This window comes from Chlorocebus sabaeus, chromosome 6 (genome assembly GCF_047675955.1).
Source record: "Chlorocebus sabaeus isolate Y175 chromosome 6, mChlSab1.0.hap1, whole genome shotgun sequence".
In the NCBI taxonomy this organism is placed as follows: domain Eukaryota; kingdom Metazoa; phylum Chordata; class Mammalia; order Primates; family Cercopithecidae; genus Chlorocebus; species Chlorocebus sabaeus.
In genome coordinates, this window is record NC_132909.1 from 3,303,313 (window position 1) to 3,324,955 (window position 21,643).

At 57.2% G+C, this 21,643-nt stretch overlaps 1 protein-coding gene and 1 long non-coding RNA gene across 2 annotated transcripts; one reads left to right on the plus strand and one right to left on the minus strand.

The window, feature by feature from the left end:
- Positions 1-2,962: 2,962 nt before the first annotated feature.
- On the minus strand, positions 2,963-14,923 carry EPS8L1 (EPS8 signaling adaptor L1). The gene is made up of 20 exons (XM_007998112.3): positions 14,835-14,923; positions 13,827-13,880; positions 12,177-12,217; positions 11,838-11,896; positions 11,044-11,205; positions 10,617-10,766; positions 10,031-10,113; positions 9,402-9,663; positions 8,994-9,120; positions 8,713-8,801; positions 8,544-8,618; positions 8,291-8,439; positions 7,367-7,508; positions 7,206-7,234; positions 4,877-5,009; positions 4,656-4,787; positions 4,345-4,456; positions 3,980-4,154; positions 3,451-3,583; positions 2,963-3,358 (listed from the first exon to the last, which is right to left on the minus strand). The coding sequence occupies exons 2-20, from the start codon at positions 13,841-13,843 to the stop codon at positions 3,272-3,274; spliced, it is 2,157 nt and encodes a 718-aa protein (XP_007996303.1). The 5' UTR covers positions 13,844-13,880; positions 14,835-14,923; the 3' UTR covers positions 2,963-3,271.
- Positions 10,640-11,875, plus strand: LOC140711800 (uncharacterized). The gene is made up of 3 exons (XR_012093085.1): positions 10,640-10,748; positions 11,111-11,251; positions 11,575-11,875. It is a non-coding gene; the product is annotated as an uncharacterized lncRNA (long non-coding RNA).
- Positions 14,924-21,643: the final 6,720 nt, after the last annotated feature.

A 21,643-nucleotide genomic window follows, 5' to 3' on the forward strand; every position in this document is an offset into this window, starting at 1 on the left:
GTGAAGGCTCCGAGACGGAGCCGGCGTGATCACAGGCAGGGGGCTGAGGGGAAGTTGATGGGGGCAGGAAGGATCAGCGGGCAAGACCTCGGGCCAGGGATATGGAGCTGCAGAGCTTGGGTTTTGCCATCAGTGTCTTTGAAACAGATTTAGTCAATTGCCAACATTTAACATTTGGAGTAATCTGTGTGTAAAAATCTGGAATTTTGGCTGGGTGCGGTGGTTCATGCCTGTGATCCCAACAGTTTGGGAGGCTGAGGCAGGCAGATCATTTGAGGTCAGGAGTTCGAGACCAGCCTGGCCAACATGGTGAAACCCCATCTCTAGTAAAAATGCAAAAATTAGCTGGGCGAGGTGGCGAGCGCCTGTAGTCCCATCTACTCTACTCGGGAGGCTGAGGCAGGAGAATCGCTTGAACCTGGGAGGCAGAGGTTGCAGTGAGCCGAGATCGAGTCACTGCACTTCAGCCTGGGCAACAGAGTGAGACTCCATCTCAAAAAGGGGCGGGGGGGGGAGGAATTTTGGCTTCTTTTGAAAAAACAGGAATCTGTGACAATATGAACTCTTCAGTCCTGCATAGCCACAGTTGACTAGAGCTGAGTAGGAGCCATCTTCTGAGATGGGGCATTCATTCATTCATTCAGTAATTACTATAACACCAACAGGAAGAATAGGACTTAGTAAGTACAGTGTGACTGATAATTACTGAACAAAACAAAGATCCAATACTTTTAGGAGAGGAGCATCCGATGTTAAAATAAATGTATTTCAAGGCGGCAGCGCTCTGGAGAAAAGAAAGGGGTTGGGAAGGCGGGTGCGTGTGTGTGCACATGTGTTTTGAATAGAGTGGTCTAGGCAGGCCTCACGGAAAAGCTGGCGCAGGTAGAGGCTTGAAGGTGGTGGAGAGGGAGCTGTGTAGTGACGGAAGGGTGCTCTGGATGATGAGAGCTGTGTGTGTGGGCCCTGGGGTAGGAGTGCACCTGATGTGTTGCGGGAAGCTGAGGAGCTGGAGAAAGCAGGGAATGAGGTTCGAGAGGTCACGGCGGCTGTGTGGGGACTTGGCCCTGGGAAGGGCTTGAGCTTTGAGGTGAGAGCCCTGGGTGGCTTTTGGAGCATGGCCATGGCCTGACTTAGGTTTTAACAGGTCCCTCTGGCTGTTGCGTGGAGAACAGACTGGGGGTTGGTGGTGAGGATTGGGGAGACCAGCTAAGGGGCTACTGGTAACATCCCGGCAAGAGAGATGGTGGCTCTGGCCGGGGTGACGGGAGTAGAGATGGTGAGAGATGGTCAGGTTCTGAGAATATTGGAAGATGCAGCTGCCAGGGTGTTCAAACAAGCTGGCCTGTGACGGGAGTAGGGCTGAGGCCCAGCTGACTCACTGGGTCTCTTGTCAGGTTCCTGCAGACATTTCAGTTTGCAGCCTGGGTGGTGTGAGCCCCGGGGGCTTATTGGGGAGGGGAAAATGGAGCAAGGAGGTTTGAGGGAATTGCCTACCTTTCTGATTGCCCTGTTGAGAATGAGTGGTGGGGCCCCGGGCAAGTGGTAGAGGGGCTGAGAGTATTCTGGGCAGAAGCGACCACATGAACCAAGCCTGGCAGCAGGAGGAGGGAGCTGAGCCCTGTGGGGTCGAAGCCGGTGAGCCAAGTGGCAGCCTGTGACTGCCAAGCTGGGGCCTGGGTTTTGTCTGGTGGGCCATAGGGAGCCAAGGGAAGTGTGTGAGTAGGATCTAGGGACCGGGCAGATAGGGGGAGGACTCTTGGAGATCCAAAGAGGAAGGAAGGAACCAGAAGGAACCAGGCAGAGTGGGGACTGAGAACTCCTGCCTGCCCCAGGAGGATCTCTCTGATACTTTCCCATCTTGGAGGGCGCCACCTGGTGCCCCAGGTTGGAACAACTCGGGGGCAGGCTTGAGGCCCATAGGCCCGCAGTAATCTGGGGAAGCGGAGCCACGGAAGAGAGAGAAAAGACCATTCTTCCCAAAGGCAGAGAATGTCCAGTCTGGAAACGGGGGGATCCAGAGAAAAGCAGACCTTACCAGCTACCTGGATAATGGGGAAAAGAAAGTTACAGGGCTTGGCCGGGCGCGGTGGCTCACGCCTGTAATCCCAGCACTTTGGGAGGCCGAGACGGGCGGATCACGAAGTCAGGAGATCAAGACCATCCTGGCTAACATGGTGAAACCCCGTCTCTACTAAAAATACATTAAAAAAAACTAGCCGGGCGAGGTGGCGGGCGCCTGTAGTCCCAGCTACACGGGAGGCTGAGGCAGGAGAATGATGTGAACCCGGGAAGCGGAGCTTGCAGTGAGTGGAGATCGTGCCACTGCACTCCAGCCTGGGTGACAGAGTGAGACTCCGTCTCAAAAAAAAAAAAAAAAAGTTACAGGGCTTGCCAGAGGGAAAAGGAGCTAGTTCTTGAGGGAGTAGGAAGTTTTCAGTTAGCTGCCATCTCCCAGGACAAAAAGTGACCAGAAGCTGTGGCATGCTGGGGAGGCCGCCAGTTCTACCTGGCAGGGCCGTGGCAGGAGGTGGGAACTAGCTTCGGGGATGAGGGCAGGCTTCCCCACAGTGAGTGAGTGAGCTGAATAGGAGCTGTTTGCCAGGCGGGGAATGGCTGTTTCCGCCAGCAGAGACAGCAAGTGCAAACTGCAGAGGTTGAAGGGGCTTGGGAGAGTTTGGAGAAGGGCAGGGCCAGGATGCAGGAAGGAATGAAGTGAGAACTTTGGTTCTCACATTCCAGCAGCCGCGAGCCAGGGAAACCCGAAGATGGGGCAGGCTGGACTTGGCTGGCTAGGAGGTCAGGAGGGAGCCTGGTTTGGGACCCTGGGGGTGGAAAGGAGGGTTCAGAGAGAGAAACCAGAGAAGGTGGAACATCTTCCAGGTTCCTTGAGGCTGTGACTGGGGCAAGGGGAAGGTTTCTGGGCCCCCTGGTAGCCGGGTAGAGGACAGCAGTTGACACACCATCTGCCAAGTAAGGAGGCTGTTTATAGGCTGGGTGGCATATTACAGTGCTCAGGGCTCTACTGCATCCTCTCGGGGGTCTGCTAGCGCTTTCCGTAGACTGTCTCCACGCCCTCCCCACTCACAGCCAGTCCAGATCTGCTCCGGAGGGGCTGCAGCAAGGATTGTTCAGTCTGTCCACGGGGATGGGGGAAGACCGAGGCCGGAGCAGATTGGCCATCCTTCAGAAGATCGACTTCTGCTATTGAGGAGTCTGAAGAGTCCGTTCTCACACGGGGCCTGGTCACTCTTTGCGAAGGGCGCCGGGCAGGTCAAATGACCTCCATTTCCATTCCGCCTTCCACCTTCTTCTTTTGCTTCTCCATCACTGCCTCCAGCTCTGACACTTTCTCTTTGTCCTGGAGGGCGGGGTGGAAATCGCTTTGTCCTGGTGTCCGAGCCCTCAGCATCGCAACCCCACCCAGACCCAGGGACCAGCGGCCCGGCTCACCTCCAGCAGGGCGCGCTGCACGGTGACCTGGCTGTACACACGCGCCCCCTCCTCGGGGCTCACCGCCCGCAGCTCCTCCTTCTGCAGCGAGAAAAGCTGCGCCCCAGTCAGCACACCCAGCGCGTCCACGGTCCTGAGCGAGGGCAGCCGGGGCGCAGTCAGGCAGGTCGCCGGATGCCCCAGCCCCTGCCACTCATATCACGCCCACCCGGCGATGATCCAATCAGAACAGCTCCGGAGGGTGGCCAGGGCCGACACCCCCTGAACCCCACCCACCAATCACAATGTGCCACCCGGGGGGCGTGGTCATATCATGCTTTCGAAGGGTGCGGGATTTCCCTAAGGAATCCAGTCGGAGTCTGAAAACACATGGCAATCACAGCCTGCCGATGGATGTTGCTACCAGACAGACCCTCACTTCGGGCTAATCCCGGCTCCCTGTGGTCTCCACGACTGCCGCCCCCCGACTCCCGGCCGATCGGAACGCTCCGCTCCCAGCCTGCGTATCAACCGCCCCCGCCCCACTCACCCGGAGCTAAAGCCCTTGGCCTGCAGCCAGGCGCGGACCTCGGAGGCGTCCGATTGCGGGCTGAGCTGCGGTTCCGGGGCGCGGGGCCCTGGGACTGCGCGGCTCGGGCCCGAGCGGCCCTGGGCCAGGCGCGCCTGCAGTTCCTCGTTGACAATGAGCATCTGGGAGAATTTCTCTGCAGGTGGGAAACCGGGAGGGAGGGAGTGGGGGCTCAGGGTGACGGGTCCTGGGGCCAGAGGGCGGGGGGGTGCTCCAGCCTCCCCAGAATGGGGCAGGAGTCCATTTGCTCTTTCTGAGCCCCTGTTTCCCTACCTAGAAAGCAAGGATAAGAACCTCTCCCCACATCCGGCGTCCCCACCACTCACCCTTCTCGCTGGGGTCCAAGCTGTTGAGGCTATCGCAGCTGTCCCAGCGGGGCCGAGCCAGAGCTGGAGGTGGGGCTGGGGCTGGGGCTGGTGGCGGAGGAGGAGTGCTGTTCTGAAAGGAAGGAGAGGAGAGCACCTGGGTTAGGGAGAGGAATCACAGTCCCAGCCTCTCTCCTTTCTGGAGATGCATTTCTGAACCCCCAGTCACCACCTGCACCAGCACTCTTGACAGCTGATCCCCACGCCCCTTGTTCCCAGTATCTGGTCCCAGCCTCTCCTCCCTCAAGACCCCAGCATCTGCGCTGGCTCACCAGGCTGCGGGCAGGGCTTTGGCAGTGGTGCAACCGGGGTCCGGGGTGAGGTGTCAGGATGTTATACGGCACATATCCCTCCTGCCCCACTGGGTCCCGAACCTTCCACCACTTGCGCCTGTCATCCAGGACCTGGGTGCGGTAAAAGGCAGAGGGTTCAGAGCCTGCATCTGCAGCTAGGGCTGCCTAATTCCTGCCCCTCAGCCTCCCGCTCCTCTAACCTCCAGTATGTCCCGCTGCTTGACCGACAGCTCACTGCTGTTGCGGGCCTGGAAGTCATAATTACACAGGACCCATTTTCCTGCTGTCTCTGACTCCAGCTGAGGCTCAGATTCTGGCTCCAAGTCTTGGTGACTGAGGAGAAGCAGGAGGGTTGGAGATAAGGAGGCAGCCAGCCCCATTGCTCTGGGGTGCAGGGTGCTGGTGTGAGCTAGGGTTAGAGCCAAGCAGGGGGCACAGCAGGGGCCGGGTTAATACTGTTAATAGGAATTTGAAACGAGAATAACAGCCTGAATATGTTTTGCTCCCTCGGTTGTTTGGCATTGTGCTGTAGGCATAGGCAGTGGGTACTATCCCATCATCGATTCCATTTTACAGGGGAGAATGAGGCTCAGAGAGATAAAACCACTTGCCTACATCACACAGCTAGAAACAGCTGTCATTTATTGAGCATCTAATAGACACTGGGCTTAAATAACATAACTCATGAGCATAATAAAAACAATAGCTAGGCCGGGCACGGTGGCTCACGCCTCTAATCCCAGCGTTCTGGGAGACCAAGGAGGGCAGATTACAAGGTCAAGAGATCAAGACCATCCTGGCCAACATGGTGAAACCCTGTCTGTACCGAAAAATACACAAATTAGCTGGGTGTGGTGGCGCATGCCTGTAGTCTCAGCTACTCTGGAGGCTGAGGCAGGAGAATCGCTTGAATCTGGCAGGCAGAGGCTACCGTGAGCTGAGATCTCACCACTGCACTCCAGCCTGATGACAGAGTGAGACCCTGTCTCAAAAAACAAACAATAGCTACCACTTCTGTAGCACTTACTATGTGCTAGGCACTGTTATGTATATTAGTTGATTTGAGCTTCATGACAACCGTTGGTAGAACCATGAATTTGGACTCCCCTCTCCCCGCCCCCAGTTTCTTCCTCCCCCAGAGACCCTATTATCTTCTCCATTTTCACAGAGGAGGAAGCTGAGGCACAGGGATGTAAAGGTCACAGAGTAAGATAGTGGCATCGCCAGCCTGGGACCAGGGCAGTCCATGTCTGAATAATGCTGCCCTCCTTTGCAGGCAGCTGGACTTGAACTTGAACATGGTCACAGCCTTGAGCCTTGAACTGCTAGTTCCTACAACACCACAGACTTCCCACTGTTCCAGGAAGGGATTACCATTATTCCCAGTTTCCCTGCAAAGAACTTGAGGCTCAGAGAAAGTGACTTGAAGCTGTGAACAGGGAGGGGGCTTGCGATATCAGGCAGCTGGGGGCAGGGGTGAGATTTCAGCTCTGACTCCCAATAAGAGGGACCTCAGCCTGGATCAGGCCTACCTGTGCAGGGGGGAGGGGGGGTCTTCAGGGCCGCGGCACCCCCTGTGTGGGGCTGGCAGCTCCCAGCACGCTGTCCCTGCTGAGACCCTCTGCCCAGGCCCTCACCTAGACCCCCCTTTGTCTCCTCCAGCCTCACTGCTTTGTTTTCGTCTCCTCCCATGTTGTTTCCCTCCAATCTGCCCTCTATTTGCTCAAGGACCCTAGAGTTCTGGTCCATCTACTTCATTTCCTTCCCCAGGACCCAGAGTCTGAGCCCCCACTGCTTGGTAGAACCTGACGTGGAATGTCCTTTTTTCCCCCAGGGACCTAGAAGTCCAGGTCTCAAGCTTCAATCTTATCCTTTTAACCCTTAAACCTTTTAACCCAGTCCGACACCCAGCAGTGACTTAGACAATTGCATTAGAGTGTCTGGAAAACCAAGAGTTTAATCACCCAACCTTTACCCCTGTCGGGGGCCCGGAGATACTACCACTTCCTAACTTTCCCAGAAACTTGCCCCCAAGCCCTTGAAGTCCCAAGCCTGCTCCTCTGGGTCTCCAGGATCCCAAGCACCAGACTTGGGCTCTTCTTCAAAATCCAAAGGTCCAATTCCCCAGCCTCTCCCCTCCGATATCCAGGGCTCTGTCCTCCTAGGGAGCCCAGGCATGGTGCTTCCCAGGCCCTGAGAAACCAAACTGCCTTCTTCCAGCCTTTTGGGGATCCAGAGATCCAACCTCTCAGACTCTACCCACTCCCAGCCCCTTTCCTCCCTTAGGCCCGGGAACCCGGGTCTCCATTCCCTCCTCCCTTGGCCCCAGAAGTCTGGATCCCGCCCCCTCCCTCCCTGCTCCTCCCTCTCTCCCGGCCCCGGCCCGCCCCTTCACCATCTCACCCACCTGAAAAGAGCCAGGAAGACAGAAGGAAAAACACAGAAAAAAAGGGGGCGGAGTCAACACCGGGAGCCCCCGGTAAGCACCCCTCCTGGACCCCCTTGCCCTGCCCTGGGGCGGACACTCACCCATTGACAGCGACCTGGGGGGCGCTTTGCTGCAGGAAGTAAGAGAGTCGGGTCAGGCGGGGCCAGGCGGACCGGCCCCGCCCCCACCCCGGACTTCCCAGCCTCGGCCCTGCTGTGTCGCTTGGGGGAGCTGGCTGCACTCCTGAAAGCCTCAGCCTCACCTGCCGGCGCCTCCGCTCGTGCTGTAGCTGTTTCTCAACTGGGTCTTCCCAAGCGCGGCCCTGCGGGTCAGTAACCGGCGGCTCCCAGCCGCTGAAGAACTCGGGTCTGTATGGGGGTCCCTCTTCCGGGGGCAGCTCCAGCCTGCGGCCAGGGACAGGGCCAAGAGCTCAGGGATCCTGGTACAGCCCCCAACTGAGCTCTGTCATTAACTTAACTCAGTTTTCCCCTAAAGCTCGCTGTATCTAGCCCCGCCGCTTTTCACCAAGTCCTGCCGGTACCTCCAAGCCCAACTCAACAGTAACTTATATTTCTAGGCCGGGTGCAGCGGCTCACGCCTGTAATCCCAGCATTTTGGGAGGCCAAGATGGGAGGATCGCTTGAGGCCAGGAGTTCAAGACCAGCCTGGGCAACATATTGAGACCCCCCCACCCCCCGCCCATCCATCTCTTTCTCTCTCTGTCTGGAAAAAACTTGCCTTATCTAGCCTCTAAATTTCACCTCTGATTCCAAATCAGGTTTTCCTTAAGCTCGGTTTCAGGTTCTGACCCTTTCCCTACGAAACTCCCAGGCCCAAGTGCACAGACTCTGTCCCATCTCCAAAGTTATAGACCAAACTTTCCAGAAGCCCCGCCCCTTCGCGTAGCCCCGCCCCTGCCCCGTAGCCCCTCTATTCCTTTAAGCCCCACCTTCTCTTTCAATCTGATTGGTCTGCTGGTCTTAAATTTTCCTTCATATTAATTTCTGGCCTTTCCTCCAATTGAATCTTGGCATCTGTCCTAAGCCCCGCCCCAACACAACGAAGCCACGCCTCTAACCTGTCCCTTCCCTCCTAGTCTCATTTTCCAATCATCAGGCCACCCATCTCCCAGCCCCTTACGCTCCTCCAATCATCACGCCCCCCGCCTCCCAGTCCTGCCCCTCACCCGGGGCGGGTCCACGAGTCCCCCAGCGAGGTCCAGAGCTCGTTTTCACGTGGAGTGACGTTGTCCCGCAGAAGCGCCACGGCATCCGACGTCAGGTGCGGCCGCCGCACGCTGCTCGCGAACTCGGGCCCCCCCGACGTGTTCACAATCTGTCAGGGGAGCGGGAGGGGGCAGGCCGTGCCGTCACACCGTCTGCAAGTCGAACCGATTCCTCCCGCTGCACGGGGGCCGGAGGACCTGGGGCGGGTCTCACCATCTGCAGAGGCCCGAAAAGGAAGTGCAGCAGCTCCGGGGAGGAGGGGTCGGCGATGTTCCCGCGCAGCCGGGCCTGGGGCGTGGGGAGGGAGGTGGTTGGCGTGGGTGCGGGGACGGGGCAGGTTCGCCGTGCCCGCGTCCCGGCCCAGGGGCGGACGCGTCCTCACCAGCAGGCTGAAGGCGTACTTGATCTTCTGCAGCACGTCGGTGTACTCGGCCTCCGAGGGCGGCTTGGCCCGCAGCGTCAGCAGGCCCTCTGCGGGAGCCGACGGGCGCGGCGATGGGGACGCGGGGCCAGCACCAGGTAGGCAGAGAGAGAGGTGGACACCCGGTTAAGATGGCTGTGAGGTCAGCCCTGGTACGTGGCGGGAGGGGAGACCCTGGGGAGACGGGGGCATCTGGAAGTGATCGGGAGGGGGGTTCAGATCCCACGCGGGGGTGCCCTTACCCCCAGCCGCTCGGCGCCGGGTCCTGCGGCCGCGTTCCCGGTGCTCCAGCACCCTGGCCGCCTCCGCCGACTTCTGCAGCGTCGATACGAAGCTCTCTACGTCGTCGAACACGTGGTTCAGGATGTCCTGGGGGACAGAGGAGGGGGACGCTCAGGGCTCCCGAGTTCCAAAACCATCCCCGTCGAAGCCCTGAACCTGAGCACCTAGACACGTCCCCAGACAGGACCCGCCCCAAACACCTGGCCACGCCCTACAACCAAGCCCCGCCCCCGCCCCGCCTCCATAACGCAGAAATCTGGCCAGATTGACGGAGAACTCCCATCCCGCAGCTGGCCCCGCCCTTCCACGCCCTAGCCCCGCCTCCAGTCGTCTGGCCCCGCCCCCAGCCCCTTCCCCGCGCGGCTCACCACTTCCCGCTCCGCCTGCAGAACCGCCAGGTCAGGACCCCGGGGACCCAGGTCCGGGGAGGCCGGGTCAGCGCTGTTCGAGGTCCCCGCCGGCCCAGGCCTCTGCGCCTCCTCTGCCTCGGGAATGGGCTTCGCCTGGGGTCGCCCGCGGCCCGCGCCCCGCTCCACGGTGCTGATCACTGCGCGGACGGACGGACGGCGCTGCAGGGGCGGGGTCTCAGCGGCGGGCGAGCGGTCGCGCTGCAACTCCTCCTGCGTGGCCCTGCGGAGGGCGACGGGGACACCAAGGCTGGGTCCACTGAGGGGTCCATGGAGGGGGAAATCCGGGGCGTAGAACGAGACACACTGAGACTCAAAGGGAGTAAACAAGTTCAACGAGGTAGGGAGAAATCCGATATGGGGAGGGGTAGCACCTCTCTAGAGTGAAACTGAGGGCCTGGACGGGGAACAGGGAAAAGAAGTAAGAATTCTGGGAAGGAGTCAGCTCGTCTGGGAGATACAGACAAGACTCGACTAGGTTGTGCTTGACTCCATGCAAAACTTGCTCCGTTCCAGTCTGGTATTGTAGACTGAGGCACAGGGAGGGGAAACCGGCTTCCCAGAGACCCCGCCAACTTCTTCCCTCTCACCTGAGCGCCGCCGCCCTGCGCTCCCCGCGGCCCGAGCGGTAATTGTGCAGAGCCCCCTGGATGTCCTCTCGGATCAGCTCCGCCTGCCAATCACACATCAGGCCACGCCTCCCCTCGCCGCACCCCCTTCCTACCCGGGCCACGCCCCTGGCCGATTTCTCTGCTCCGTCCCAGCCCACTTGCGGCCATCGTTCACGCCTATGTTCCCACGCACGTCCACACTCTGGACTCACCCCTCGCCCTACACCTGTCCCTGCCCCAAACCACGACCCCGCCCATGGAGACCCAGTCCAGGTGGTTTCTCGCCCGCATCCTCGTCCTAGCTGCTCCCCTAGGCCCTACTTGCCCATGTTCTGTTCATGTCCTCATCCAACCCTCATGTTCTATCTTGACCCTGGGTCCAGTCTCCTCAAACCCCACTCCCTTTCAGAACTTCCTTCCCAGGTCCCATGCCCTTCCTTGCTGTGATCCCGCCTTAGCCCTAGGCCCCGCCCCACCTAGAGGCCCCACCCATTTCCGCCCCGGCTCCAGGCTCCGCCCAGTTCCAGCTCCGCCCCCAGAGCCAACCCGAACGCCGTCCGCTCACCCCGAGGCGCAGGCCCTGGAAGAAGTGCACGTCGGGCTGCGCGCGCTCGGGTTCCTGGCACACGAGCAGCAGCAGCGAGCGGCTCCGGCCGGGTGGCATCACCGCATCACAACGCACGATGGCGCCCAGCGGGTACGACTCCAGCTCCTCCTGCCGGGTGGGATGGCAGGGTAAACTGAGGCCCCGAAATGATGGTACTACTAAATGACGACGGGAGTGTGGGCCAGCAGGTCAGGGCAACCTCACGCAGTTAGGGGGTTAGGGATAACACCCGTGTTTAATAGATGAGGCTATTAAGGCTCAAGAAGGGGGCTGGGGTCCCTCGCCAGAGTTCCCAGAGGAAGGACATGCAGGAGCCAAGATTCACACCCAGACCCCCTGAAGTCCCTGCTCCAGACACTCCTCCCACCCACGTGCCCCCTGGCACCTTGGAGGCCGGGTCGAGCAGCGTGACATGGTCGGGAGACACTCGCAGCAGCATCTCCTGTGCCCAGACTCGGCCCTGGCTATCCATGACGGCCAGCTTCCTGGAGGCATCCTCCACGGTATGCACGCCATCGTCCTCACCCAGGCAGAACGTCACCAGGTGCTGGTACGGACCAGGGAGACAGCAGTGAGGCCCAAGATGATGCCAGGTGGGCTCAGAATCCCCCAGAATAATCAGACTTTCAGCCTGAGACTAACCACACCTCCTCCAGGAAGCCTTCCTTGATCACCTGCTCCACAAATCAGCTCCTCCTCCCAGTGCTCTTTGTTTTCCTTTCATCAGAGTGACTAGCACCTGAGTCTGGTTTCTCACAGACTGGAGGCTCCTTGCGGGCAGGGGAGGAGTCTGGATTACAGCTCTCTCCTTCTAAATGCCTCCTCGGGTCTCCCGCTGTGCCCCCTGCCACCTCCATTAGAGCACCAGGCACCTCCGTGGGTTCCTCTGGACCTTGTCTACCCCCTCCTCATGCAGGGCTGTGTCTTGATTTGTCCCCGTGGTCCCACTGTCCAGCACAACAGCTAGCCCGGAGAAAAGGCTGGCAGATTTGAGTGGACCCGAGGCCCCTGACTTCATATCAATGACTGAGGTGAGGCAACGGAGGTCCGTTTTACGGATGGGCAAACTGGCTTTCCACATGCTTCCTGCTTGGGGGCCCAGCTGCTTTCCAAAGCCCTGTCTCCTGAGGCCACCTTTGCCCTAGAAGATGTCCTGGGGAACACAGACCCCAGACTCACATTGACTGGGTACTGGGATACATCGGCCATAACCACTGTGGAGTAACGCTTCCTCTGCTCTGCCAGGGGAGAAAGAAATGAGCCTGGGAGTCCAGGCTCCCCAGCCCCTCCTCCATCAGACCCAGGAGTCCAGGCCCCAGCCCCTCCTCCCTCAGACCCAGGAGTCTAGACCTTCAGCTCTTCCTCCTCCCTCAGGCCCAGGAGTCCAGGCCCCCAGCCCCTCCTCCCTCAGACCCAGGAGTCCAGGCCCAGCCTCTCCTCCTCCAAGACCCTGGATTCCAGGTCCTGTTTCTTTAGACCCAGTTCTATGGGCCTGGGGCTCCCTTGCCCCCCACTCACCATAGATAGACTTGGCGCTTGGCTTTGGGGCAGCTTCTGGGCTGGTGAAGAAAAGAGGGATGAGTGAGACCGTGGAATTGGGGACGGATCCTGCGGAAATGCCAAGCAGGGCAGCAAGGGCTTCATTATGAAGGTAATGGAGAGCCATGGAAGGGTTATTATTATTATTTTTACTATTATTGAGCAGGAGAGCTCAGAGCCAGAGCTGGACTTTAAGAAGACAGGTAGGCCAGGCGCGGTAGCTCACGCCTGTAATCCCAGCACTTCGGGAGGCAGAGATGGGTGGATCACAAAGTCAAGAGATCGAGACCAGCCTGGCCAACATGGTGAAACCCCATCTCTACTAAAAATACAAAGATTAGCCAGGTGTGGTGGCGGGTGACTGTAGTCCCAGCTACGTGGGAGGCTGAGGCAGGAGAATCACTTGAACCTGGGAGGCGGAGGTTGCAGTGAGCTGAGATCGTGCCACTGCACTCCAGCCTGGCAACAGTGAGACCCCATCTCGAAAAAAAAAAAAAGAAGAAGACAGGTCAGGCGGCGGTGCTGGGTGGCAGGGGGAGTGTGGTCTCCACCATGCCATAGTCCTGGATTCAAATCCTCTGTCTACTGCCTCCTTGCCATGAGACCTTGAGAAGGGGACTTAATCTCTCCTGCCTCGGTTTCTTTCTGTAACATAGTAACTATCTGGTGGGGCTGTTGGGCAAATTCAGTCAGATGATGCAGGTGAAGTATTTTGAAGCCTCAATAACTGTTATTATCATTCTTAAGATGCTGCCAGGGCTTAGCACACAGAAGTTGCTCAATCAATGGGGATTGTTACAACAGCATTAGTAGTATCTGAAGTAGACAGGGAATTATCTGTTTCCCTCCCACCCCCATGGGCCAGGCGCTTCCCAGCCACATCCCTCTCTGTCTCCTCTTGTCCTCGATTTCTTCCCAAGGTTACCTTTCCTAAGAATTCTTGGATCCCCACTTCCATGCGCATAACAGAAGCTCAGAGATCAGGTGGTGTCAGGGGAACTGATAAACCCTTTTTCCCAAACTCCTATTCCTCATCCCGCTCCTGCCAGTCTGATGTCACCACAATTTGATTACCTCTGGGCCAGAGAACTCACTACCTACCATGCAGGTATTTTGACTCATCGCTCATTGTTTTTCTCCCTCCTTACTCTGGGGGACTGGAGTCTTCATTATGAACAGTCCTGATTTTCTAGCAAAGGGTTACTATTTACTAACAAGATAACAATCCCAACAGAGGCTCCTATGAGCTGAGCACCGGCTGTCAGTGAGGTGGTCGGCTAAGTCCTGTAATGCACTATCCCACCAATGTTTCAAAATTGTCCCTGTGTCACAGAGGAGGGGCTGAGGCTCCAAGAGGTGATGTCCTTTGACCAGGGTTACATCAGCACGGAGTGTGAGGGCCCAGCTGGAGCTCAGGCCTGTCTGCTCTACAGTGGGGGCCCCTAACCCCAGGCTGGGCAGGGAGGAGAGTGGCTCTGGCTTCTTCCTGAGTGTCCGGGCTTGGGCCAGAGTCTGGGCTGCCAGAAACAGGATCTGCGGGTGTGGGTGAGGAGGCGAGGGGAGGCGGGAGGCGTGCTGGGGCTGGGGCTAGGGGCTGGGGCCTGGGGCCTGGGGGCCGGGGGCACTTACCCAGTGGCGGTGCTCATGGTGCTGAGTGGGAGCTCCTGCCCACCTGGAGGTGCCCTGGGAGCCAGCAAAGATGTGAGGGCCTGGCCAGTAGGAGCCTCTAATTCCTACTCCAGCCTCCTCCCTCAACACAGGCATTCAGGCCCCAGCCCCTCCTCCCTAGACCCAGGAGTCCAGGCCCAGCCCCTCCTCCCTAGACCCAGGAGTCCAGGCCCCCAGTCCCTCCTCCCTCAGACCCAGGAGTCCAGGCCCCCAGGCCCTCCTTCCTCAGACCCAGGAGTCCAGGCCCCCAGGCCCTCCTCCCTCAGACCCAGGAGTCCAGGCCCCCAGGCCCTCCTCCCTCAGACCCAGGAGTCCAGGCCCCCAGGCCCTCCTCCCTAGACCCAGGAGTCCAGGCCCAGCCCCTCCTCCTTAGACCCAGGAGTCCAGACCCCCAGCCCCTCCTCCCTCAGGCCCAGGAGTCCAGACCCCCAGTCCCTCCACCCTCAGACCCAGGAGTCCAGACCCCCAGCCCCTCCTCCCTAGACCCAGGAGTCCAGGCCCAGCCCCTCCTCCCTCAGACCCAGGAGTCCAGGCCCCCAATCCCTCCTCCCTCAGACCCAGGAGTCCAGACCCCCAGCCCCTCCTCCCTAGACCCAGGAGTCCAGGCCCAGCCCCTCCTCCCTCAGACCCAGGAGTCCAGACCCCCAATCCCTCCTCCCTCAGACCCAGGAGTCCAGGGCCCCCAGGCCCTCCTCCCTAGACCCAGGAGTCCAGGCCCCCAGGCCCTCCACCCTCAGACCCAGGAGTCCAGACCCCCAGCCCCTCCTCCCTAGACCCAGGAGTCCAGACCCCCAGTCCCTCCACCCTCAGACCCAGGAGTCCAGACCCCCAGCCCCTCCTCCCTAGACCCAGGAGTCCAGGCCCAGCCCCTCCTCCCTCAGACCCAGGAGTCCAGACCCCAGTCCCCTCCTCCCTCAGACCCATTGGTCAAATCCCGGCCTCCTTCTCTCTGAACCCGGATCTCCTCACCTGCCTGCTCAGGCTCTGCCCTGCTCTCCACTGTCCTTTCTGTTCCAGGCTGCCGGCCCCTCCTCCTGCTCCCTCCCAGGGCCATCCTGCCTCCGCCTCCGCATACCTGAGCGTTCACCTGGCACAGCCTGGCTGGAGTGACCCAGGGGCGGGGCTGGCAGACAGATCCAGGAGGGGCTGACTGCAGGGGAGCCGGGAAACTAACTCTCTGCCTTGTAACAACAGAATAATAACAACAAACAGTAAATTTGATGTCACACTTGTTCACAGGTCAGAGTTGAAAGCTCTGTCTTTAAAACTCCCTTGAAATTCTAACAACGGGAGGAAGTTCGAGGTTTGATTTCTGGTTGACAGATGAGGAAGCCGAAGGCTAGAGAGGTTCAACAACTAGTCCATTTCAGCACTTGGCTAAGGGAGGATTTGAACACGGGGCTGACCTTCTGTCTCCAGGGCCAGTGGCAGTCCCCGTTCTGTGGACAACTCCTGTCCGTGGTCACTGCCTCTGCCTATGCCCTCAACACCCCCCCCACCCATCCCGTTCCCCCTTCCTTTGGAAATTTCCCTCCATGACTTCCCCCCGCCATTCTGACAAAAATTAGATTTAGCTCGGTAAGTGCCTGGCCCAGCTCCAAGGATATCACAAAAATGAACAGGCTTCCCAGGCATAAACACCTTTCTAAAATCGCTTTTTGAGAACTCCCTCCATGCCGTAGAGGTTACTAGCAAAGCTTTCCACAGTATTTCTCCCCAGGGCCACGTGAGGGAAGTGTGTCTCGGTGGGAGGCTGTCTTAGTCTCACAGATGAGAAAATGAGGCAGAGAAAGGTTAAGAAACTTGTGTGGGTGCTGTAATCCCAGCACTTTGGGAGGCCGAGGCAGGTGGATCATCTGAGGTCAGGAGTTCGAGACTGGCCTGGCCAACACGGCAAAACCCCATCTCTGATAAAAACACAAAAATTAGCCAGCCGTGGTGGTGGGCACCTGTAATCCCAGCTAGTGAGGAGGCTGAGGCAGGAGAATCACTTGAACCTGGGAGGCGGAGGTTGCAATGAGCCAATATTGTACCATTGCACTCCAGCCTAGGCAACAAAGCCACGCTCCATCTCAAGAAACAAAAAAACAGGCCACGTACAGTGGCTCACGCCTGTAATCCCAGCACTTTGGGAGGCCGAGGCAGGCGGATCACTTGAGGTCAGGAGTTCGAGACCAGCCCAGCCAACATGACAAAACCCCATCTCTACTAAAAACACAAAAATTAGCCGGCCGTGGTGGCGGGCACTTGTAATCCCAGCTATTCAGGAGGCTGAGGCAGGAAAATCACTTGAACCTGGGAGGCGGAGGTTGCGGTGAGCCGATAATCGCACCACTGCACTCCAGCCTGGGCAACAGGGCGAGGTCTACCCATGCCTGTAATCCCAGCACTGGGAGGCAGGCAGATCATGAGGTCAGGAGATCAAGACCATGGTGAAACCTTGTCTCTACTAAAAATACAAAAAACAATTAGCCGAGTGAGGTGACAGGCGCCTGTAGTCCCAGCTACTCGGGAGTCTGAGGCAGGAAAATGGCGGGAACCCAGGAGGCAGAGCTTGCAGTGAGCCGAGATCTCGCCACTGCACTCCAGCCTGGGCGACAGAGCAGGACTGTCTCAAAAACAAACAAACAAAACAGACTGGGCACGGTGGCTCACGCCTGTAATCTCAGCACTTTGGGAGGCCAAGGTGGGCAGCTCACGAGGTCAGGAGTTCGAGACCAGCCTGGCCAATATGGTGAAACCTCGTCTCTACTAAAAATACAAAACTTAGCGGGGTGTGGTGGTGCGTGCCTGTAGTCTCAGCTATTCAGGAGGCTGAGGCAGGAGAATCACTTGAACCTGGGAGGCGGAGGTTGCAGTGAGCCGAGATCATGCCATTGCACTCCAGCCTGGGTGACAGAGTGAGACGCTGTCTCAAAAAACAAACAAAACAAAACCCAAAAAAAACCCCACAAAAAACTACTTGCCCGAGATTACCTATATGCAGTGACTGAATGATGAGACTGTCAGGCTCCAACACCCAGATTGCAGACAGCAGAGAGCAGGGCACGGGACGGACCTGCCCATTCATAGCCTTTTGCGTGATCAATGATTCCCATCTGGTTCCTGCCACCGCTGCCTCTTACCTGGACTATTGCAGTAGCCTTCTAACTAGTCTCCCCACTCCCTGCGAAGTCTAGTCTCTGTTCAGGGATGCTGTAGAGACCGAAGTCGGCTCATGTCATTCCTGTTTAGAATCCTCTATGGCTCCCCATTTCTCTGTGTATAAAAGCTGACATCTTGCAAGGCCTTAAGGGATGTGATTCTGATCTCATCTCTTCCTTCTGTGTGTCAGCACACTGGCCTCCTTGCTGCTCTTGGAACACCGAGACCCGGTTCTGCCTTCGGGGCTTTGCACTTGCTGTTCTCTCTGCCTGGAATGCTCTTCTGCCAGATACCCTCAGGCCTCACTTCCTTGCCTCCTTCGGTCTTTGCCTGAATGTCACCTTCTCAGGACTGGGTGACCACCCTGTTTCAAATGGCGGCATCCTTTACCGGACTTTTTTTTTTTTTTTTTTTTTTTAGACAGAGTTTTGCTCTTGTTGGCCATGCTGTAGTGCAGTTGTGTGATCTCAGCTCACCACAACCTCCGCCTCCCGGGTTCAAGCCATTCTTCTGCCTCAGCCTCCTGAGTAGCTGAGACTACAGGTGCGCACCACCATGCCTGGCTAATTTTGTATTTTTAGCAGAGACGGGGTTTCACCAGGATGGTCTCGATCTCTTGACCTCATGATCTGCCTGTCTCGGCCTCCCAAAGTGCTGAGATTACAGGCGTGAGCCACCGTGCCTGGCAACCCAACTTCTTTGTAGTCTCCTTCCTCTCTCCCTACTTTATTTTTGTGTGGAGCACTTTTCACCTTCTTACCCATTGTATTCCTGGTTCAGTTTGTCTGTGTCTCCTCTGTTAGAATGCAAGCTCTACAGGCTGGGCACGGTGGCACATGCCTGTAATCCCAGCACTTTGGGAGGCTGAGGTGGGTGGATCACTTGAGGTTGGGAGTTCGAGACCAACCTGGCCAACATGGTGAAACCCTGTCTCTACTAAAAATACAAAAATTAGCCGGAGGTGGTGGTGCACACCTGTAATCCCAGCTTCTCGGGGGGCTGAGACAAGAAAATCGCTTGAACCCAGGAGGTGGACGTTGCAGTCAGCTGAGATCACACCACGTCACCAACATGATAAAACCCCATTTCTACTAAAAATACAAAAAATTAGCCGGAGTTGGTGGTGCACACCTGTAATCCCAGCTTCTTGGGAGACCAAGGCAAGAGAGTTGCTTGAACCTGGGAGGTGGAGGTTGTAGTGAGCCGAGATGATCATGCCACTGCACTCCAGCCTGGGTGACAGAGCAAGATTCCATCCAAAAAAAAAAAAAAAATGCAAGCTTCACAAGGGCAAAGATTTTTGTGTGGTCAGTCCCTACTTAATCTGCAGCACACGGAATTGGGTCTAGCACACAGGACGTGTTGGAGAGATACTTGTTGAGTGAATGAGCTTTTGGCATTTGGTGCATTCATGTGCATTATTGCTTCATTGCTTCATTCAAGATATGTTGCCTCCACAGTCTATGCTGAGTGAGGCTGGAAATCAGAGAAGGCATGTTTTTTGCCTTGGATTGATGGGAATGAAGGAACAGAGAGAAAGAGATATAGTGTGGTCTGACGGTAGAGAGCCTTGGGCAGGTGTGGGTCTGAATCCTGGCTTTGCCACTGCATAATTTTGGAGATACTTATTGTGTGCTTATATCTTCTTCTCAGTACATCATAAATGTGTGTGCGTGCGTGCGTGTGTGTGCGTGCGTGTGTGTGTGCATAATCCTCACCATACCCTATGGAATGGGTCCTCTTATCCCCATTTTACAGATGAAGAAACAAAGGCACAAACAAGCTAAGTAATGTATTCACAGCCCCACAACAAATACATGGAGGAGACGGTTGAACCCATGCCATACAGTTTAGACCTTTGCATCCTTTGATGCTACCCTATGCTGCCACCTTGGGATCCTGCTCTTTTCTAGCTGTGTGACCCTGGGCAAATTACTTAACCTGTCTGTGCCTCAGTCCTTCAACTGTAAAATGGGAATAACAATGTTGGAAGAATTTTTTTCTTTTTCTTTTTTTCTTTTATTTCTTTCTTTTTTCTTTTCTTTTCTTTTTTTTTTTTTTTTTGAGATGGAGTCTGCCTCTATTGCCCAGGCTGGAGTGCAGTGCCATAATCTTGGCTCACTGCAACCTCCGCCTCTCAAGTGATCCTCCTGTCTTGACCTCCCAAAGTGCTGGGATGATAGGCATGAGCCACCACGCCCAGCTTATTAGTAGGATGAAGTGAGGTTGTAGAGAGTTGTCAATACAGTACCTGGTAAAGAGGAAACGCAAGGCCGGTGTTAGCAATGGCGAGGATGATGGCCTTTCTTCCCGTGCGTGCTGCAAGGGAGGACACGAAGGGCTCTGCCACGGCCAGGAGAGGCTGCTGAGGGTCAGGACAGGCTGCCTCGAGGAGGAGAGCAGGCCAGGAATCACTTTGAAGGACGAGTTTGACAGCCAGTGTCAAATCCTAGAGGATGAGGGGTGTTCCGGGCCATGAAACTGCCTGAATGAAGGAGGGGGCTGCAGGGGTGGCCAGCAGGGCGAGGCTGTGAGCTCCTGGCTACCCGGCAGGTGGTCCTGGTGTGTGAAGCAGCGGGTGGGGGAGGTAGGGGGTGGAAGGAGGGCCCTTATGCTTCTCTTTCTTTGGCTTCTGCAATTCTGTGTTCTCATCACATTCATGCCACAAGTATTTTCTGTGCTTGACCTTACCTGGGTTGGGGTTTGAGGGAAGGAGCAGACCCGTTGCCCCATGGACAGAGGAGAAAACAGAGGCTCAGAGGGGGAAGTCAGTAGCCGAAGGTTACAGTGGCCCTGGGCTGTGACACAGATGCAGATCTGACTGGGCCTGGGCTCATTTCTTCATGGGCAAGTGGAGAAAACTATCTCATAGAAGCATTCGGTGTGGGTCTGGACTCCTGGGTCTGAGGGAGGAGGTACTGGGGGTCTGGACTCCTGGGTCTGAGGGAGGAGGTACTGGGGGCCTGGACTCCTGGGTCTGAGGGAGGAGGTACTGGGGACCTGGACTCCTGGATCTGAGGGAGGAGGGGCTGGGGCCTGGACTCCTGGGTCTGAGGGAGGAGGGGCTGGGGCCTGGGCTCCTGGGTCTGAGGGAGGAGGGGCTGGGGCCTGGGCTCCTGGGTCTGAGGGAGGAGGGGCTGGGGCCTGGACTCCTGGGTCTGAGGGAGGAGGGGCTGGGGGCGTGGACTCCTGGGTCTGAGGGAGGAGAGGCTGGGGCCTGGACTCCTGGGTCTGAGGGAGGAGGGGCTGGGACCTGGACTCCTGGGTCTGAGGGAGGAGGGGCTGGGGTCTGGACTCCTGGGTCTGAGGGAGGAGGGGCAGCGCCTATTTCCTTGCTTTGGGGGTGGCGCAGGCGGCCCTCCAGGTCATGGTCTGGAGCAGCAGGTAAGACCGAAACCCGAGCCTCCACCCTAGTCCCAGGGCCCAGGGCCTCTTTCCTCCTTCTCTGGCCGCAAAGCAGGCCCCTCCTTCTCTGTAACCCACAGCAAATGCCTCCCAAATACCAGTCAAAGTGTCCACCCCTGCACGGTCTGACTCAGCCAGTCCAGGGCGGAGGCAGTAAAGCCCTGTCTTGGCAACTCACCAGGGAAATCCATCACCGAAGCACCTCTCTTCCCCCCTTGGCCTGGCTATTCTGTCACTGGCACCTGTTCTTGGGTGAGTGACAGGGCCCTGTGGTCAGGGTAAGGAAGGAGACCACTACGACTCCTGCTGCCCTCCTCCCCCGACGTTGCCTGGTTCACAAGACAGGAGGAAAGAGAGAAAGAAACAAAAGTAAGATAAATAGCCAGACAACCTTGGCACCACCACCCAGCCCTAGGAGTTAAAATAAGTAATAATGATAACATCAACCCCTGGCCTAAACTATTTCTGTTATCTGTAAATTCCAGACACTGTATGAAAAAAGCATTGTAAAAACTTTTTGTTCTGTTAGCTGATACACGTAGCCCCCAGCCACGTTTCCCACGCTTGCTCGGTTTATCACGACCCTTTCATGTAGACCCCTTAAAGTTGTAAGCCTTTGAAAAGGCCAGGAATTTCTTTTTCAGGGAGCTCGGCTCTTAAGACGCGCATGTGCCAACGCTCCCAGCCGAATAAAAAACCTCTTTCTTCTTTAATCCGGTGTCAGGAGTTTTGTCTGCGGCTCGTCTGCCTACAAGGGTTTGCCTCTATGCCCAGTCTGGGATAGCTGTCTTGAGGGGCTGGACTTTCTTCCCTGTCACCTAGGATGTCCCAGGAATGGAACAGACTTCTCCCCTGAGGCTTGAAGAGTTCACCCCTCCCCCATCTCCTCCGTTATCCCCACCCCTACACCACCCCACACGTAACCTCCAGTCTGTAGGATTTGTTGACAAATTCCTATGACAGCCAGGTGCGGTGCCTTGCACCTGCTACCCAGCATTTTGGGAGGCCATCACTTGAGATCAGGAATTCGAGACCAGCTTAGCCAACACGGTGAAACGCTATCTCTGCAAAAGTAGCCGGGTGTGGTGGCGTGCGCTTGTAGTCCCAGCTACTAGGGAGACTGAGGCAGGAGAATCACTTGAACCTGGGAGGCAGAGGGTGCAGTGAGTCATCGTGCCATGCACTCCAGGCTGGGTGACTGACTGAGATTCTGACTCAAAAAAAAAAAA

Bases quoted from the DNA above. Each gene is read 5' to 3' on its own strand.
- EPS8L1 (XM_007998112.3), bottom strand. The intron at 10,114-10,616 runs GTGAGCGGACGG...TGTGATTGGCAG, and splicing joins TCCAGGGCCTGCGCCTCGGG to GCGGAGCTGATCCGAGAGGA. The intron at 4,155-4,344 runs GTGAGTGGTGGG...TCCCACCTGCAG, and splicing joins CTTGGACCCCAGCGAGAAGG to AGAAATTCTCCCAGATGCTC.